Genomic DNA, 19,359 nt, shown 5'->3' with positions numbered 1-19,359 from the left:
TTTTGCAATTATATGAATATTATCATAACTCACTTCAATAACAAAAGATTCTGTTTCCCTCTTCCCCACTTACAGAGGATGAAACCCAGGTCCTTATACATGCCAGGCAAATGCGCTACCACTAAGCCATATCCCTATTCCAATGTTATTAAAGACGCACTCATCTTTGTACATGAGTCGTGTTTTCTTTTCCTTTCTTTCCTCTTTTTTGCATGTGTGGTACTAGGGATTAAACTCAAGAGCATTCTACCACTAAGCCACACTACCACTCCTTATTCTTTATTATTATTTTTTTAAATCTTTTTTTTTTAAAGAGACAGTGAGAGAGGAGAGAGAGAGAGAAGAGAGAAGAGAGAAAAGAGAGAGAAAAGAGAGAGAGAGAGAGAGAGAGAGAGAGAGAGAGAGAGAGGGGGAGGGAGGGAGGGAGGGAGGGGGGGGAGGGAATTTTTTTTAATATTTATTTTTAGTTCTTGGCGGACACAACATCTTTGTTGGTATGTGGTGCTGAGGATCAAACCCGGGCCGCACGCATGCGAGGCGAGCGCGCTACCGCTTGAGCCACATCCCCCAGCCCTATTTTTTTAAATCTTATTTTGAAATGAAGGTTTCCCGAGGCTGGCCTCAAACTTATGATCCTCCTGCCTCAGCCTCTCAAGTAGCTGGAATGAAAGGCATGTGCCACCAATTTGTTTTCTGTGAACTGCCTATACAGTCTTAGCTCTTTGTTAACTGGGTTTTATCTTTCTTACTGATTTGTAAGAATATTTAATGTTCTCTGGACAGCATACTTTTGTGTATTCCTTGTGGGGAGCCAGTCTGAATGATTTGCATTCTCCTTCCTGAGCGGAGAGGCTCTGACCGTCGCTACATCTCATAGTTACCTGGATACTGCCCAGGTCCTGGAGGTTGAGGACCCCATCTTCAGCCCCATGGACTGAGCTACGCCCACCTGTTCCTTTGTGATGTTACCCCCTTGCCCTGTTTGGGATAGAATGTTCCACAGAAACGCCCTTTGTGTGTCCCCTTCTCTTGCTCTGCCCTTGGGTGTGGCCTTCCTAGATGTCAGTCAACCTGCTGACAGCAGACATCACGAAGCCAGACTCAGCCCCCGGAATCCTGACCCCAGCCTCATTTGAATGGCTTCTCCTCAATAAAAGGGTTCAGCAAGCACTGGCTCGCTTTCTGTGGACCCTTAAGGTCAGAGGAGCCGTCACAGGACCCAAAGAAAAAGGTCTCAGTTTCTTGTGTGGTTATTTTGTGCTGCCCAGTTCACCTGGAGTGACCCTGAGTGTTTTAGTTGCGAGGAACACAATTCCTCACCATATTTTGTCTCTCATATATCATTCGTTGTTTTTTCTGTTAACAGAGACTTAAAACTTTTTTTAATACCTTTATTTTATTTGTTTATTTTTATGTGGTTCTAAGGATGGAACCCAGTGCCTCACACATGCTAGGTAAGTGCTCTGCCACTGAGCCACAACTCCAGCCCAAGATTTAAAACTTTTACATAAGCAAATTTTCCCCAGTTTTAGTCTCACTTTGGGACTTCCATACTTAGCTAGAATTCATATTTTGCATGAAAAGATATGAGAAAAGCAATTTTCCCCACTATCAGTCAGCTAATTGTTTCGGCGTCATTTATTATAAAAATGCTTTTAAATTGCAAATCTTCAAACTTTCTGTCCACTGTTTACATAATCCTATCATTAAAGTTAAAGCAAGCTCTCTTCACTGTTCCCCCCACCAGAGTTTTAGTTATTCTGGTGTATTTTCTTTTTACATTAATTTTAGGACAAATCTGTACCTTTTAAGGTTACTCTGGGGGAAAATGACAATTTTTTGATATGAAATCATCTAATCTATGAAATCTTTCTCAAGTTATTTAGGTCACATCTCTCGATTGCTTCTTTTCATTTATTTTTTTGGTTGCCCAAGATTGAACTCGGGGGCACTCAACTAGCCACACCCTAGCCCTATATTTTATTTTATTTAGAGACAGGGTCACACTGAATTGCGCAGCGCCTCATTTATGTGAAGCTGGCTTTGAACTGTCTCAGTCTTCGGAGCCACTGGGATTACAGGTGTGTGCTTTTGCTTATTATTTTAAAATGCTGTCTGTATATGTATTCACATATATGGGGGATTCTGGCTGCCTAGGCAAGTGCGCTACTACGGAGCTACACCCCAGCCCAATGGTAATATCTTCATTCTGAAGACTATGGTTATGCAACATTCTTTTTTCTTTTTTTTTTTTTAAGGAAATACTGTAGTACGCGGGTTAAAGGGGCTACTTGTTATCACACAGCTAAGAGGGGTGCTGTAAAGCAACCGTACTAAATGCACACATCCCCTTCAGGGAACCTGGGTGAATGATAACTGGAAATTCCTCTATTTTTGTAACTTTTCTGTGAGTATGAAAATGTCAAAACAAACCCAAACAAAAAACAATCCAGCAAAGCACAGGATTAGGAAATACTTAAAAAGCAAACAATCTAGCTTTACGTGTCCAGCTATATTCTCAACCACCATGACATATTTAATTTGAACTTTGTGATAATGCTGTTAAAAGAAATTTACTGATAAATTAATATTCTGCTAAATATATTATGGGAGAACTGCTGAGATTACTTGAAATATACTTCCCAGAATTTCAAACTTTTTTGAGTTAATTCATTAAACAGATTACTGTATATTCAGTTCAAATCTTCTTTTTTTTTGTTTTTTTTTTCTTTTTCTTTTTTTTTTTTTTCAGTTCAAATCTTTATGAAAACTTTCATATCTGCCCTGTCAAATGTCAAATGTACTGTAGAGTTCCAGAATAAACCCCACCCAGGGGACACAGGGTTAAGAACAGTACTGTATGGTTCCATTTTACATGAAATAAAACAGGCAAAACTAATCTGTGGTGAAAATGATGTTCTGTTATTGCTGGGGTGGTGGGTGGAGTGGGAAACTGGGAAGGAGCTATCTTTCTGATGCCAGAAATGCTTCATGTTTTGATTCCTACTTACCACCTCACACCACATGCAAAAACAAATTCTAAATGAATTAAATACCCAAAAGAAACCATAAACGTTACTCTACAAGGTAACTTTTTAAAAATATAATTTTAAAGCCAGGTAGAACCTTTTAAACCACAATGAAATCTGCCATATAGGTTGACAACATTGTCCACGTGAAAGATTAACTCTTTAATGACCAAAACACCACAAACAAGTTAAGTCAAATGACAGACTTAAAATTTTATCTGCAGAGAGGAGGAGATGAATATAAAAAATACTTTTATCCTAATAACAGGTAACTTTGTTTTTTTGGAAAGGACGGAACCCGGGGCGCTCAACTACTGAGCCACATCCTCAGCCCTTTTTTATATTTTATTCATAAACAGGGCCTTGCTAAGTTACTGAGGCTGGCCCTGAATTTGTGATCCTCTAGCCTTAGCCTCCGAAGCCGCTAGGATTACAGGCATGCACCACTGTGCCTGGTGTAAAAGGTAACTTTTAAAAATACAAACAAATAGAGGCTGGGGTTGTGGCTCAGTGGTACAGTGCTTGCCTAGCACATACAGGTTCGATTCTCAGCACCACATATCAATAAATGCATAAAATAAAGGTCCATCAACAATTTTAAAAAAAAGCACAAATATTCAGTGTTGGGTTGTGGTTTAAAGAAATAGATACTCAGGCTGGGGATGTGGCTCAAGCGCTAGTGCACTGGCCTAGCATGCGCGGGTCGTTGGGTTTGATCCTCAGCACCACGTAAAAAATAAAAATGTGGTGTCCACTGAAAATTAAAAAGTTTTCTCTCTTAAAAAAAAAAAAAGGGTACTCTTGGGGCTGGGATTGTGACTCAGTGGTAGAGCGCTTGCCTCGCACGGGCGGAACCTGGGTTTGATCCTCAGCACCACATAAAAATAAAGGCACTGTGTTGTGTCCATCTACACCTAAAAAATAAATTAAAAAAAAAAAAAAAAAAGAGGGACTGGGATTGTGGCTCAGTGGTAGAGTGCTCGACTAGCATGCATGAGGCACTGAGTTCGATCCTCAGAACCACATACATGTAAACTAAAGATATTGTGTCCACCTAAAACTAAGAAATAAAATAAATATTAAGAAAAAAGAAAGAAAGAAACAGGTACTCTCATCTACTATTTGTAGGGACATTAATAGTACAGCCTGCTGGAAAACTATTTTTCTAATAGCTATTTCAAACTAAAACATCATACCCTTTAACCTCAAACTTCTTCTTTTACTTATCAAAAAATATCTTCCTTTTCCAGGCATCGTGGTACATGCCTGAAGTTCCAGCTATTTGGGAGGCTGAGTCCAGAGGATCACTTTAGCCCAGGGGTTCAAGACTAGTCTAGGCAACACAGCAGGACCTCAGCTCAACAAACAAAACAAAAAATCATCGTAACTTCAAAGAGGTATTTCTGGTTTGTGACAACAATGAAAACTGAAAACAAAGAAAGCCCTCAACAGACCAATAGTAAGGAGAGTTAATAAGGCAAATCATAATACATTGATGTGGAAAATTACTGTTAGGGTGTTATAAAAGGACAAGGCCTCATCATTTTTCTTTTGTCCTTACCACATTGAGTGAAAAAAGCAAATTATAGAGAATTTTGAATAAAAAGACTAAAAAAATGTTTTAAATACCTTTATTTTATTCATTTTTATGTGGTACTGAGGATTGAACTCAGAGCCTCGCAAGTGCTAGGCGAGCACTCTACCGCTGAGCCACAACCCCAGCCCCACGACTAAAATTTTTTAAAGAGAAATAAGTACATACGTGTATGTGTCTATTCGTATGTCTACTTTTAAATGACAGAATACACACAGAATATCTGGACATTTTGCCCCAACTTTTACCACTGAGTGGCTACCTGACTGGGAAGAAGTTCTCATTTTTACTTAAATGCATATTTTAGTTTTTTGGGGGGAATGGGGGCTGGAGGGCACAGGAAACAGAACTCAGGGGCACTCACCACTGAGCCACATCCCCAGTCCTTTTTTGTATTTATTTAGCAATAAAGTCTCACTGAGTTGCTTAATGCCTCACTTTTGTGAGGCTGGCTTTGAACTCGGGATCCTCCTCCCTCAGCCTCCCAGCTGCTGGGATTAAAGGAGTGGGTCACTGCACCAGACATAAATACATGTATTTTATAAAACTTTAGCAAAACCATTTCTTTTTTTTTAATCTTTTTAGATGTTGATGGACCTTGATTTTACTCATTTATTTACATGTGGTGCTGAAAATCAAACCCAGTGTCTTACACATGCTAGGCAAGTGCTCTACCACTGAGCCCCAGCCCAGCCCAGCCCAAAAGCATTTTTTTTTTTAACTAAATGGAAAAGAAATAAAAAAGGAGGCCCACAGGCATGTCAACCCTCTAGCAATCTTTTCCTCTACACAGACATTTATTTGGGCAAAGCCAAAAATGCAAAACGTACTCAAGTAACTTCATTTCGAGTGAGATCACTGGGGCTGCTCTCCCAGGACCTATCTCCCAAAATATGGTGGACACTGGGCCTGTCTCTGGGACACTTCAAACCCCATTCCTTGTGACTGGCAGGTACACAGCAGTATTTAGGTTTGAGGTCTGAACACCACGGGCTTCAATTATCAAAAGATAATTGAAGAGGCCCAAATGCATAGCTTTAGATGATTCTTTCAAAATACGAAGACAAACTACCAAGGGAAAAGACGACAAGGCAAAAATCTTCCCATCCTAAAAAATCTAGTCACGACACAAAGCAGGATAGCTAAACACTGAACAAGGTTCAAGGGAATTAGGCTAAGGGAGTGCAGAGGACCTGAGATGAGCTGCTATGAATGAGATCAGAAGCTGTCTCTGGATGAACAAGGCCCTGAACACAGAGAGACGGGAAAGAGAGGCGGATGAGACACGAAAACCAAGGTCCAGTGGGCCAAGAGTGAATAGAAGGGAGAGAGGAAGTGGGAGAGAACAGATCAGATGATGAAGGTTAATGTTCTGTGAACCCTGCTTTCATCCTACAGGCAGTTTTTGAAAGAAACGTGACCGTTCTTTATTGGTCAGGTGGTATTCAAAGAAACATTACATTCTAGCAAGTTAGAGCAACAGGAGACCCAAGCAACCTAAATACTCTATTTGGCCAGTTACAGTAGGGCACACCTATAATCCCAGCACCTCAGGAGGCTGAGGCAGGAAGATCTCAAGTTTGAGAGCAGCCTCAGCAATCTAGCAAGACCCTGTCTCGAAATTAAAACACAAAAAGGGTTGAGGATATATTTCAGTAGTAAAGCTCCCTGGGTTCAACATGAAGGTATCCACCACCCCACAAAAAGGGTTTGGTTAAACAAGGGCTACTGACAAATCCAAAAACAAGGTAAACCCTCTACTAGAATTCCCAGGTACTGTGGGAAATAGAACTTGAATGACAAGGCAAAGGTCCCCCAAAGGATTCTTGATTGTCACAGGTCCAAAATCACAACCAAATAAGCAAGAAACAGCACACGTGTATAAGTCCTTGGTACCTTTGCTGGATCTTTTTGGTGTTTTCTTGCTTCCTTCAGAGGTAATTTCAATTTCATCAGGATTACCACCTTCATCTTCAATTGCCTAAAGGGAAGTAAAGAAAAGCTGACCAAAAAATGTTGGCCACAATATGTACCTACCATTCCACCCGCTCAGGAAACTAAGGAAGGAAGATCATTGGAGCCTAGGAGTTCAGGGCTGGGCAGGGCAACAAAGTGTCTCAAAACAAACAAACAAACAAACCCACAGCACACACAGACTTTCACAGAACATTCAAGTGAAATGGGAATCCCATCCTGAGAACAGAGCTAACACAGACCTGAAAATGCTCTTCCCCAGTGCACACCTATCTACCACAGCTGGTCACTTTTCTCTTGCTCTCCGTGCAAGCAGGGTGCTGGAGGTCTGAACTGTGGTTTGAGGCAGATTTACCTAACAGTGAGTCTGGTCTTTTCCTCAGGCTGCTGCAAGGACTCTTAAAAACAAACTCATCTCCAGCTCTTCTGGTTCATCTTGTTCCCAGCCAAAAAAAAAACTCAGAAAGGAAAAGGTACATTCTCATTTCCTTTGACTTGACCCAGCAAAGTGCTACTTGGCCCTGCAGTGACCAGCCACCCCTTTCCCGGCCATGCCCGCCTTGGTCCTGTGGATAAGCACGACCACTCATTGCCTGAGTTCCAGTCGGGTTAGGCATGGGACCATGAAGGACAGGGAGCCTGCTGCACCCCAAGGCCATCTCAAACACACTCTCCAGAGATCTCCCTCTCCATCACTAGGTGGCCCTGCTTCATAGAACCACGAATCATAAGAATTTCTTGGCAGGTCCCATCTTTCTCCCCAAGAATTTGCCATTCACTTGAAAGACCCCAGCTCAGCACAGTGGCGGGTACCAACGAGGCACTCTGCAAACCGGCCCGGTCATGTCAGTGGTGACCTTCGCAGAAGCTGGGCTTGCAGTCGGGTCTCCCTGGCGACCCCTCTCTGTGCCGCTGCCGCTTTGTCTTGGCGAGCACCCGGGGCCTCAGCTCCTGGCACACACTCCGGGCCCGGGCTGCACTCCCACCGGGTTCTGCTCAAACCCACTCCAACTGCTAGGTTCTGCCTGTAGACGGTTCCAGAAGCCTCGGCGAGGCCCAGGAGCTCCCCGGCTGGGGGCACCGCAGCCGGTGCACGCCGTCTCCGGCACTCCGCCCTGACGGCCCCGGGAAGCCCCTTCCCTGCCCTGCCCTCGGGGACAGCCACCGCAGAAAAGCCACTGGGCACGGCTCACGGCGGAGACGGGGTCCCAGGTCGCACCCCGGTGACGGCGGGGGAACCGAGCTCTAGGCAGGCTGCCGGGCTCGGCCAGTCCCGCCGGCGCGCGATCAGTGCCCTTCCCGCAGAAACGACCGAGGCAAGGACACCGGGGGACGGCCGAGGCAGTAACGGGGGGTGCGCGCCGCGAGGACCGCAGCAGCCCCGCGGGCCTGTCCACGCCGGGAAGGCCGACGCGGCCCCCTCCCCCGGCCCGGCGCCGGCCGCGGCGTGAGGAACCCGAGCGCCCCCGGGGGGCGCGGCCGGTCTCTCCCGCCCCGGCGCCGCGACCCGCGCCGCCCCCGCCCGCGCCTCTCGCCGGAGCCCGGAGCCCCGCGCCGTGACCTTGGCGGCCGCCCCGCCCGCCCGCCGGCCCCAGCGCCCGCGGCCCGCCCGCGCCTCACCTTTCTCAGCCGCTCCATCAAAACGCTCTTGTTGCCGCTCGAGTCCAGATTCCGTTTCCTCAGCTCCGCCCGCAGGTCGATCACCCGCAGGTCGCTGAGGCGCCGCGTCCCGGTCTCCGACGAGGCGGAGCTCAGAGCAGCCGCACCCGCCGCACCCGAATCTCCTAACCCAGACAGAGTCTCCGCCATTCCAGGGACCCTGGCTCCGACACCCACCTCACACAGAACCAGGCCGGTTTTATTTCGGCTTCTAGCACAAAATGGCGCCGCCTGCAAGGGAACCGCTCCAGCCGCCCCGGCGCGCCTCGCTTCTGCGCAGGCGTATCCAGCTCGAGGCCGACGCTCCGGGTCGCAACTGCACATGCGTGCAGAGACCTTCGGGGAGATCTGCGCAGGCGCGTTGCGCCTTGCCGACCGGCCGCCGCGACGCCTGCGTGCTGCAAGACTAACGCAGGCGCGTTGTGGCGGGGGGACGTCAAGCCGCTCGACGCGCTCGCGCGGGTGCCGCGAAGAACGCTAGTGGAAGCGGCGCGCGTGCGCGGCCGCAAAGCGGGGCGGGAGGAAGCGAGTGCGTTTTCCTCTCTGGCGGCGCCATTTTGTGCTCAGAGCCGCTACAGCCGCCGGCGGTGTGGGTAGAGTCAGTGGCGGCGACCGCAAAGCGGGGATGGCGGAGGCCCTGGCGGGGTCGGGAGACATGGGCTCTGGCGCTGCCGCTCTCGGCCCGGGCCCCTCAGAGGCTGGGACGCGGCGACTCAGCGAGCTGCGGGTGATCGACCTGCGGGCGGAGCTCAAGAAGCGGAACCTGGACACCGGCGGCAACAAGAGCGTCCTGATGGAGCGGCTCAAGAAGGTGAGGCGGCCGGGCCCCGGGGGTGGCGCGGGCGGCTCGGGCACGGCCCCGCTCGGGCTGTCACCGCGGCCGCCGCTGTCCGGAGCGGGCGGCTGTGTGACCTTGGCCCGCTTCCGTCCCTCTCTGTGCCTCTTCTCCCGGTCCCCTCCCGCCTGCGCCCCGGTGTGGCCCCGAACCTCTCGTGGGGTTGGGTCGGGGCTGGGCGCTGTGACCTTGGCGGCGACCGCCGGTCCTGCTGCACCTCGGTCTCCTGCTCTGGAGAACCGGGGAACTGAAGAGCTGGCCGCACGGGGAGGCGCTGCCCGCCCCTGCCCCAGGGCCTTTGCACTCATCCGTCCTCCACTCCAGCCCCCAGGTTGGCTGGAGCCTGGGGTCATCTCGGGTCTGTCTGAGATGTCACCTGCGTGGCCACCTCCACTGAGGTGCTGCTGCTCCAGCTCCCTGCCAGGGTCACACGTCCTGTGTCCCTCCCTAGAGGCACATCCCCCAGTGGGGGGGGGGGGGTCCCAACTGGAACAAGCTCCTTGGGCGCAGAGGCCTGTGGGTCCTGGACCAGGAGGGGAAGGCCCTGTTGAGTGAGGCCACCCACCCAGCCCTTGGTCTGGCCGGCGCTCTCTCATTGTTGTCCCGGGGTATAACTTAAAGTGCAAGGTGGGGCTCTGAGGTGAGTTCTGGGGCCCAGGGTCACAGCCTGCCTCCCCTTTGTCTTCTGGGCCTTGGACCCAAGGAGAACCCACTTGTTCTGGGATGGTCCTGTGTTAGGCTTGCAACCTGCACAACAGAAGTGGAGTTGCTCTTTGCAAGAGGGAGTTCGCTGTTGTTTACTGGGGAGTTGCTACTTGCAAAGAACAGTGTGTGCTGCTGCCCAGCTCTTAATGACCTTGTAAAAAATCATCATCTCCTCCTAATAGGCGGTTAAAGAAGAAGGGCAAGACCCTGACGAAGTTGGCATCGAGTTGGAAACCACAAGCAGGAGGACGACCAAGAGATGTGTTAAAGGTAACCACTTGACCCTTGGCTGCTTGGAGCCCAGGAGTGGCTCTTGTACACTTCCTGCCCCGCAGGCTGGGAGGAGGACTTTGCTGGCCATCAGCGTCCCCTCTAAGAACTAGGCTTGCTCTTTACTACCTGCTAAGTAGGTGCGCCAGGTGCACAGTGCCAGGTAAAGTTGAAATATACATTAAACCCAGCGCCTTGGGAGGCCATGGCAGGAGGAGCACTAGTTCAAGGTTAAGCTCAGCCACTCAGAGGCCCCAATCAACTGAATGAGACCCTGTCTCAAACAAATGAAAAGGGCTGTGTGGAGCTCGGTGGTAAAGCCCCCCACGACCCCCCTGCAGTCCCCAGTACAGGGCACACAGGGCTTGAAAAGAGCCCGGTGCAGCACGGCCTGGGCTGCCCTCCTGCTCTGAGCAACTCAGTGTGGCACTTGCTCGGCTCCCTTCCTTGTTCAAAAAGTAACAAACCAAGGAAAATAACACCAGCCCGAGACCAAATAGGGCCCTTCCTCCTGTCTAGGATCCAAAATAGATTGTTTGGGTATTTGTACCCAGCTTATGTCTTACCAGTATGTTTTTTCCAACAATTGAGATAGAATTCACAAATCTTGATTCCTAGGGTGTCCAGTTCAGGGGTTTTTATTGTGTTCACGAGATCATGCACTGACTACCACTGTCTTCATTCCAGAACATTTCCTTCCCCCAAAAGGAGACCCCAGCCCATTAGCCATCACTCTCCTGTCCCTGTCTGTCCAGCCCCCATTGACTCTGGAGTCACCTGTTGCAGGTGTTCCATGTGAGTGGGCTCCAGTGGCCTTTCCTGCCAGCCCCCTTCATTTAGCTGCCTTTTTTTTTTTTTTTTTAAGGCCCAGCCATATGACACATCAGGACTTCATTCTTTTTTGTGGCTGGTACTGGTTATTTTCAAAAGCACTTAGTTTTAAATATCGAAACTCCAGAACTCTGGTTGTTCTAATTACTGTTCACATTAGATTTTACAGTGATGGGGACAATATGATCTGAGACTTCTGTGTGGTGACTTGTATTTCTTTTCATGGCACTGAGGGTTGAACCTTCGGGTGTAGTCCCACTGAGCTATGTCTCCAGCTCTTTTTACATTTCGTTTTGAGAGGCAGTCTTGCTAACTTGCCTTGAACTTGTGATCGTCTTGAATTATAGGTGTGTGCAACCACACTTGATGTTTTCTTATTTATTTTTTAATCAAAATTTGGGGAAGGGGCTGGGGTGGTGGCTCAGTGGTAGAGCGCTTGCCTAGCACGTGTGAGGCACTGCATTTGATCCTCGGCACCACATTAAAAAGAATAAATAAATGTATTGTGTCCATCTACAATTAAAAATGTTTTTTAAAATCATGGGGTGGGGTACCAGAGATTGATCCCAGGGGCGCTTAACCACTGAGACACATCCCCACCCTTTTTTTATTTTGAGACAGGGCCTTGCTAAGTTGCTGAGGCTGGCTTTGAACTGCCCTCCTCCTACCTTAGCCTCCCAAGCCACTTAGGCATGGGCTACCATGCCCAGATTGTTTATTTATTTGTGGTGCTGGGGACGGAACTTAGGGCCTGTGCATGCTAGACAAGTGCTCCGCCACTGAGCTACATCCCCAACTCCTAGAATTGTTTCTGGAAAGGTGCCATGTGAAAATTCTCACAGTTGGGCTTAGGCTGTGGCTCAGAGGTAAAGCGCTCGCCTACCATGCGTGAGGCACTGGGTTCTATCCTCAGCACCACATAAAAATAAAATAAAGATATTGTGTCCATCTATAACTAAAAAATCTCCCAGCCGTACATGGTCCATCCAGATGGTACTAAATTCAGGCAATGGAGGATAGTTGCTTAGAAAGTGAAAATATAATTAGCGTCATGTTTTTATATGATATATAGTATATGTTATGTTTTCTAACAATTTTTTTTATGTTTATCTTTAGTTTGTAGATGGACACAATGAGTTTATTTATCTATTTACCTTAATGTGGTCCTGAGGATTGAGCCCAGTACCTCACATGTGCTAGGCGTGTGCTCTACCACTGAGCCCCAGCCCCAGCCCTAGTCCTCACTGTATTTCTTTAGCACTTTTTCAAAGAAGGACAACTTCTTCCTAAGACATACTAACCCATGTGTTTTAAGAGGTTAAAGTTTAAGTTAAAATTAACTTTGAAACATTGATGTATCTTTTTGTTCTTGTGTTAGCTTTTCTTTGCTGTGACCAAAATACTGGACACAAACAACTTAGAGGAGAAAAGGTTTATTTTGGCTTAAGGTTTTAGTCCACTGTCCGCTGGCTCCATTGCCTTGGGCCAGAGGTCAGGCAGAGCATCATGGCAGAGCAAACCTCAACTCATGAGTCCAGGAAGGGGGGGGGGGGCTAGGGACAGGACACGGTCTCCCAGGACAATCCCTCAGTGACTTGCTTCCTCCAGCCATGCCTACATGCCTACCTGCCTGCAGTTCCCACCTCTCAGGGTTCCTATACATCACTCAGCCCGCAGACTTCGTCGTCCACCCTGGAGGTTAGAGCAACATGGTGCAGTTGGGGACCAGGTCTTCAATACGTTTGGACCTTTCAGACCCTGACTTCAACACTGGATCATCTTTGAGCTAGGGACACTGAATGGACTGGACTCTGAGACTCTGTAGCACACAGGTGGCTTCTGACGAGATGTTATTTGTGATCTGAAAGTATGTTTCTGAATATTTGTGAAAATAATAGTTTAAAACTTTTTAATGTAGGTACTCATTTAAAACAGATTCAGGGCGTATTAATTCAAATGTCCTTGGCTTCTAGCAGGATCTTTGAATCATTAAACCAACTCAACCTTAGTAGAAGTTTAGCTGTTAGTCATTCACACACTTGTCTGAAAGACTGGTTTAAAGCAGGTCAACTCAAAACTACTTGGAATTAGCATTTTGTCCACAAAGCTTGGACAGTGGTTACTTCCATGAGTGTAGAGAAAACTTTCATAGCCTTGGCTCTTGAGGGATTAAAGCGCTTCTGGTCCCTTCCCCTTCTTTCTAAATGGAAATTGCCAAATCCAGAGAGAAGAAACCAGTGGCCCGGGTCCCCGGGCAGAGTTAGACTCAGTCAGCTACCTCCTTCTGGAGGGTATGGGCATGAGGTTCCTTACGTGACGTGCTGGACCCTGATGGCTAGAAGGTTAAAAGGAGATCCTTGTGTTTCCATGAAAGGGTCTGATTGGGAGGAATTAGCCAATCATTTCTGATCATCGTGTAGCTGAGTTGCGCCGCTTCCAGAACTTCACGTCCTTAGTGCGGATGAAACATGAGTCCTCTCCCTTCATTCATCTAAACAGGAAAAATTGTTGAAGACTTGACAGTGGATTTTGAAAGATTAAGATGCAAAGTGAGGGCTGGGGTTGTGGCTCAGCAGTCGAGCACATGCCTAACACAGACAAGGCCCTGGGTTCGATCCCCAACACCACATGAAAGTAAATAAGGACATTGCATCCAACTACAACTAAAAAGTAAAAATTTGGGGGGGGATTCCAAATTGGAATGGGCCAGAGTAAGATTTAGTTTCCCGCCCATGTCCCCGTCACTTGCCTTTCAGTTAGTGCAGATCAGCCACTGGGAGTTGGGGTGCTGCCCATCTGCAGCACTGGTCTCTTGCCCCCTCCTGTTTGGGAAGCTTCTGGTATGTGTGCCTCCTCTTTACATCCTTTGTGAATATTTAGGGGCTTAGAAATTAGGAGCGATTACCAAACATATTTAAAGCATGTATTTCAGAAGGAGAGACTGTGCTCACTTATGACAGGAGGCAGGACAGCTGAATTTGGGTTCTGAGCTTTGGAGCTGAGCCAGATTCTCTCTCATGTCACTTGTGGATATTGAAGCCAGGGAGCCTGTTAAGAAGCTCCCAGGCCCAGCCATGAGAGCAGGGCATGGGCTGCTGCGAGTGTGTAACCTGCAGGGTGGAACTTCAATCAGAGAGGTAGGTTTCCTTGTTTATTTATTTTTAGAACTAGAGAGAGTACTTGTAGATAACCTGGAACACGTAAGTGTACTTATATGCTTACAGGAAGCATACGCACCTGCACTCTGTGGCGCGAGGTCTCTAACATGTAACAGCGCTTCACCTTTCCAGGTGGTAGGGCTTTGGGTTTGGTACCCCTGTGTTTCACAGGTGCAGCCACATACCCAGCCTGCATGTTATAGAAGTTGATGTCTTTGTTTTGAAGAAAGTACAGAGGACAGGGGGTTTTCCAAAAATAAAAAGGAACATAAAAAGTTGTGATCAGTAATCAGAAAACTGCAGCCTAAACCAGTGTAAGGGCTGGGGCTGGGGCTGGGGGCTGAGGATCTCTACAGACCAACAAACCACCATGCTGGACTGTGACTTTGCTGGTCCTCCCTACCCGCCACCTACAGGAGGTCACCTGTTTTGTCACTTTGCAGCTCAGCAGCAATTATTTTCTGTAAGGTAAAGATGCAGAGGCTGTCAAGTATTCTTTTTTTTTTTTTTTTTTTTTTTACCCTGGCTTAGGATGCAGTTCTCTGATGACTAGAGGGCATCATAGTTTCATTTATTTATTTATTTTTTAACCCTTGTCTTCTGCGGTTTCTTATTTTAGGGAAGGAAGGTGATTAGAGTGCTTTTGAAGTGCTTTGAACCTTATGGTTACTTTGTGAAAAATGTCAATACCTAGAGAGGTTACTGACACCTTGGCTGTTCTTGTGAGAGCTGGTGGCTTGCTTTAGAACATCAGTGGAGACAAAATTACATGATAGAAAAAGACACTTTTCATTTCCTTTGTAACCCAGTCTAGCCAGAGACTGCAGTCTGTCCTGTGTGAGTTCCTGAGTCCAGCGCCTGCGCGCTAGCTGACTGGGCTGTTATTCTGTGTTCAGGACAAAAGGTGGAGGAGGAGGGCACAGAGGACAACGGCCTGGAAGAAGACTCCAGGGACGGGCAGGTACATGGCGATGAAGGGGAGGTGGCCGCAGCAGCCCTGCGCGCTCTGCTCAGCCTTGCTCATGCCCGTCCTCTCCTCTCAGGAGGACGTGGAAGCAGGTTTGGAGAGTTTGCAGGACACGGGCATGGTGGACATGCGCCTTCTAGACAGCGCTGAGGCTCAGAGCAGTGGCGCTGCAGACTTTGGGGAGGACAGCGCCCCCGACGGCATTCTCGCCTCCTTCTGCCGCAGTAAAGAGTACGTGGCTGCGCGGCTGGGACAGCTTCCAGCTCAGCTCACGGAACACGCTGTAGGTAACTTGGAGACGCGGGTGCGTGCGAGCAGCCCCAGGCACCCAGCAGTCGGGCTGTTGGTGTGGGGGAGCCTGGGCTCATCCCTTGGGCTCCTGGCGGGGTCCCAGCCCTGGTAGCAATTACCTCCATTTAAGCACCGCGCGGGTCAGGAATTAAACAGTAGATGGCTTTGAAGTAGAGCATGGTGAGTATCGGAGAGTATTTGGCGGGCAGACCCTTTCTCCTCGTGTTGTGATGTTGTGAGCCATCAAACAGACGGCTGACACAGTTAGAGAGAGTCTTTTCCTTTTAAGAAGGTTATATGTGTGTGTTTAACCTGGAGTGTGAATACAGAGGTAACAAATGGTCACTCACCCGCCATCCAGGCCCTCCTACTGTTGGGGAGGTGCTCGGAATGACAGACCAGACGCTTGTGGCTCACGCCACCCTAGCACTGAGTGTCATTTTAACCTGACTGTGACACGTGCCCAGCCATTGTAGTTGGTTATTTTATTTTAAGGCATTTTAGCTTTCACCTTTGGGGGAAAAGGCCCTTATAGGACTGAATCTTAACCCTGACGTTGGAAGTTGTGAGCTCCAGACTCGCAATCCACTCATCCGGGGAGTGGCGTGCAGCAGCTGGCTTGCCCTCTTTTCTTCGCACCCTGCTGTGGTGCCATTTCTGCCATTTCCAGGGTGTGCTTGCTTTCTCATTTCCTGCTTCTTGAAGGCATCTAGGTCCTAGGTTCTGATTTATTAGAGAAAGGAGGGATCACTGTACTTTACATAAAAGCTTGAAGGCCGGCATGTAGCTCAGTGGCAGACTGCTTGCCTAGCATGCACAAGGTCCTGGGTTCCATCTCTGGCACTGCTTAAAAAAAAAATCCTACAAAAAAGTGCCTATTTATTGCTATCAAGTGAAATTGGAGGAGTTTCCGATTTTAAATTGTGGCTCACGTTTTGATTTCTACTTTGGAAAAGTTGGGCTTGGGTAGTGGAAGTAAACCACCGGTGCTTAGAACCTGCCCTGGAAGTCGGTTTCCTATTCTTCAGCCAGCAGACAGCGCGCCCACCACCTGTGAGCCACTGTGGGACACAGGTGTGGTGCAGTGCAGGGACAGGGGGAGGGGAAAACTGAGTGATCTCACAGTGGATCTGCATGTGGCCACAGGCACTTGAAGGACAGGGACACAAGTGGCTAGAAAGTGGCAAATTGCAGGCCTTAGCATTCACAGCTCTGGTGCCCACAAAGTAACGCTCTATCTCCTTTTTCAGGTGGATGGGGAAGGCTTCGAGAGCACTTTGGAAGCTTCATCATTGGACTTCAAAGTGATTCCGGTAAGATATCATCTGAGTCTGTGATTTTGGAAACGTTGATGAACAACAGTTGGTTTTTCCTCAGTGAGAGAAAGTGCGTGTAGGAGAAGGGTGTGGACTGAGTGTTGACACGGACCCGGGGCTGGGGGTACTTGGTAGAATGGATGCAGTCTCAGTCTCAGAGTTTGGAATGATGGGCTCTTACAGAACCCACAGGGATGTGACCAGGAGCGAGTGCTGCGAGGAAGCAGTTGGTCGGCATGAATGTGCCTCCAAGTTTCTCAGGAGTCCTGTCTGAATCCAGGCCTGGAGTTAGCACAGGGAATAAGAAATGGGAGCCATGGTGTGGGCAGTGGCTAAGAAGGCAGGGTGGGAGTACAGAAGCAGGGCTCAGCTGTCCTAGCCAGGGAAGGTGTGATTGCTTCCTGGAGGGGTAGTCGGGAGGTTTGCAGCAGGGAAGAGAGAGGTCTGGTCTGTTAAAGATAAAAACTTCTGGTTACAAATAACAGCTGGCCCTGGGGAGATGGTTTTTCTACCCCAATCCGTTGTGAGGTGCAGCGATAGGCTGTAGAACCTCTGCTTTGACCCAGGAGCCACTGCTAACTATGGTGGCCTTGATCATTTCGGGGACAGAGTTTGGTGGCCAGATTTGGGAGTGAACGGGGCAGGCTGGAGTTGCCACTGCCATCCCACTGGTCCCAGAGGAAGTGGCCGTGTGAGAGTGTGGTGGCTGTGGTGCTGTAGGATGGGGTGTTTGGAGAGTCTGGAAACAGGCCTTTCCTTACCGGAGTCTGAAGCCAAGTCTGCGGGGAACGTGCCCATGCAGCTTTTAGAGTGACTGTGAATCTGCTTTTTCTTTTCTTGTCTTTCTTAAATAGGATATTGAAGAACCTCTCTTGGAGCCAGGTACTGATAAGAGAAACACAACAGTATGGTTTGGAATTTTTCGCGCTACTCTTATTTAAAGCGGTGTAAATCTTAAGCTGTGTTATGGTCTTGTAAATTACGCTAGTGGTGGACAATCCAGATCGTACGAGGATCAGAGATTGGAAACCCGTACGTATCACCAGATCTGTAGAGTGCTGTTCTGGCTTCTTGAGGTCAGACATTTTGGTTGAGCTGTAGTGATGATTTTCATCTCTATCCACATGGAGTGGCATTTAAGTAATTCCCCCTGGGTTTCTTCCATGTGTTTCTACACATGAAACAGATCTTGTGATATTTTGCTGCAGTCGATTTGGTGAACGCAGTAAGGCAGGCTAACGCTGGTGTCAGGGCTCGGTAACCCGAGAAGTAACTGGACTCCAGAAGAGGAGGCAGAGTTTCTTCAAGAAAATTCCAACGTCGCATTCCCCTTCTGGACTGTGTTTATCTCCTGCCGACGGAAGAGATTCTGGTTTTCACATTGAACTGTTTTGTTAACCGAAAATCAAAGAAGTTTGGAAATTAAACTGTTCAGTGCATGGTGATTGCATTTGATTCGGCACCGGGACATTGGAAGATAAGTTGGAAGACCCAGATCTCACAAAACTTGGAAGTCTGTCTTGAAACAGCCAGTGGTTGTAGGTGTTTAAATCTGGGGCTTTTTTCTCCCCTGTAGCGTAGAGGCTTACCTAGTAGGCGGCGCGCAGGTAGTGTAACCAGTGTAACTGTGTGTACCCGCGGGTTTTCCAATCTCTGTGTAGCTAGCAGTTCTCTTCGTGTTAGTGTGGCAGCCGTGCCAGTTCCACATTGTGATTGCTTTATTTCCCTGGTAATTAAACCTTGTGCCATTCTATTCCTGTTAAATCCGTAGAAAATGAGAAAATACTCGACATTTTGGGGGAAACTTGTAAATCTGAGCCAGTAAAAGAAGAAGGTTCCGAGCTGGAGCAGCCATTTGCACAGGATACAAGTAGCGTGGGGCCAGACAGAAAGCTTGCGGAGGAAGAGGACCTTTTTGGCAGCGCCCACCCGGAAGAGGAGGAGGAGGAAGAGCAGGAGGAGGAGGAGGAGGAGGAGGGAGATTTAGATTTGGCCAGCGAGTCAACACGCGCTCAGTGGAGCGAGGCAGACACCCTGTTAGCGGTAGTGAAAAGGGAGCCCGTGGAGCAGACAGGCGAAGGCGCGAGGACGGACTGTGAGCCTGTAGGGCTAGAGAAGCCAGTTGAGCAGAGTAGCGCGGGCTCCGAGCTCGCAGAGGCCTCTAGCCAGGAGGCCGCGGAAGCGCCCACGGAAGCTCCAAGCCCAGAGCCCAGAGATAGCAAAGAAGACGTGAAGAAGTTTGATTTTGAAGCTTGTAATGAAGTCCCTCCGGCTCCTAAAGAGTCCTCAACCAGTGAGGGCGCTGATCAGAAAATGAGGTTTGTTGTTTCTCAGTTTTAGACCAGACGCTATCTCCTTTTCATTGGTCATTTAATGACACACATAAGCTGTTTTTTCTGCAATTGGCCAGCCAGACTGCTGAAATTGTAGTTTACCTCCCAACAGTGTTTTATTTCTCTGTGTATTTTTAATGGGTGATTCCATTCCTTTATTTCTTATCAACCTACCATGGTTGTGTTTTTAAATTGTTAATTGTTATCTTCAGCTTAATTGAATTGACATTGACTTTTACGAATCTGACATTGTATTTTTGGGGTCAGATTTTCCAAAATAAGCTTACAAAGGTGTCTTAAAATTTTATTTCAGACTAATTTTCTGGTAGGTATTCAGTTTTAGCACATACCATACCTTTAATTTAGTTCTCTTTCGTTTTTTTCCTGTATGAGTAAC

General features: G+C 48.1%; 2 protein-coding genes across 4 annotated transcripts in view; one reads left to right on the top strand and one right to left on the bottom strand.

Moving 5' to 3' along the window:
• Positions 1 to 8,549, bottom strand: part of SAFB (scaffold attachment factor B) — a 29,693-nt gene extending 21,144 nt beyond the window's left edge. The window contains exons 1-2 of one of the 3 annotated variants that reach the window (XM_081284848.1): positions 8,218 to 8,549; positions 6,520 to 6,604 (exon numbers count right to left, since the gene is read on the bottom strand). In XM_081284848.1, the coding sequence (XP_081140974.1) occupies positions 6,520 to 6,604; positions 8,218 to 8,406 (274 nt within the window). In that variant the 5' untranslated portion in view covers positions 8,407 to 8,549. The remainder of the gene's footprint in view (positions 1 to 6,519; positions 6,605 to 8,217) is intronic. The other 2 variants (XM_081284849.1, XM_081284850.1) reach the window with 2 other exon arrangements.
• A 132-nt stretch (positions 8,550 to 8,681) lies between these two features.
• Positions 8,682 to 19,359, top strand: part of SAFB2 (scaffold attachment factor B2) — a 31,558-nt gene continuing 20,880 nt past the window's right edge. Inside the window, exons 1-7 of the mRNA XM_081284851.1 lie at positions 8,682 to 9,067; positions 9,979 to 10,066; positions 14,952 to 15,016; positions 15,099 to 15,305; positions 16,564 to 16,626; positions 17,484 to 17,511; positions 18,401 to 18,947. Coding sequence (XP_081140977.1) covers positions 8,882 to 9,067; positions 9,979 to 10,066; positions 14,952 to 15,016; positions 15,099 to 15,305; positions 16,564 to 16,626; positions 17,484 to 17,511; positions 18,401 to 18,947 — 1,184 coding nt within the window. The 5' untranslated portion in view covers positions 8,682 to 8,881. The remainder of the gene's footprint in view (positions 9,068 to 9,978; positions 10,067 to 14,951; positions 15,017 to 15,098; positions 15,306 to 16,563; positions 16,627 to 17,483; positions 17,512 to 18,400; positions 18,948 to 19,359) is intronic.

The sequence above is a fragment of the Spermophilus citellus genome (assembly GCF_964194105.1).
Source record: "Spermophilus citellus genome assembly, chromosome: 3".
Taxonomy (NCBI): Eukaryota; Metazoa; Chordata; class Mammalia; order Rodentia; family Sciuridae; genus Spermophilus; species Spermophilus citellus.
The sequence above is the reverse complement of the archived record's forward strand: the minus strand, read 5'-3'. Positions and strand labels throughout refer to the sequence as shown.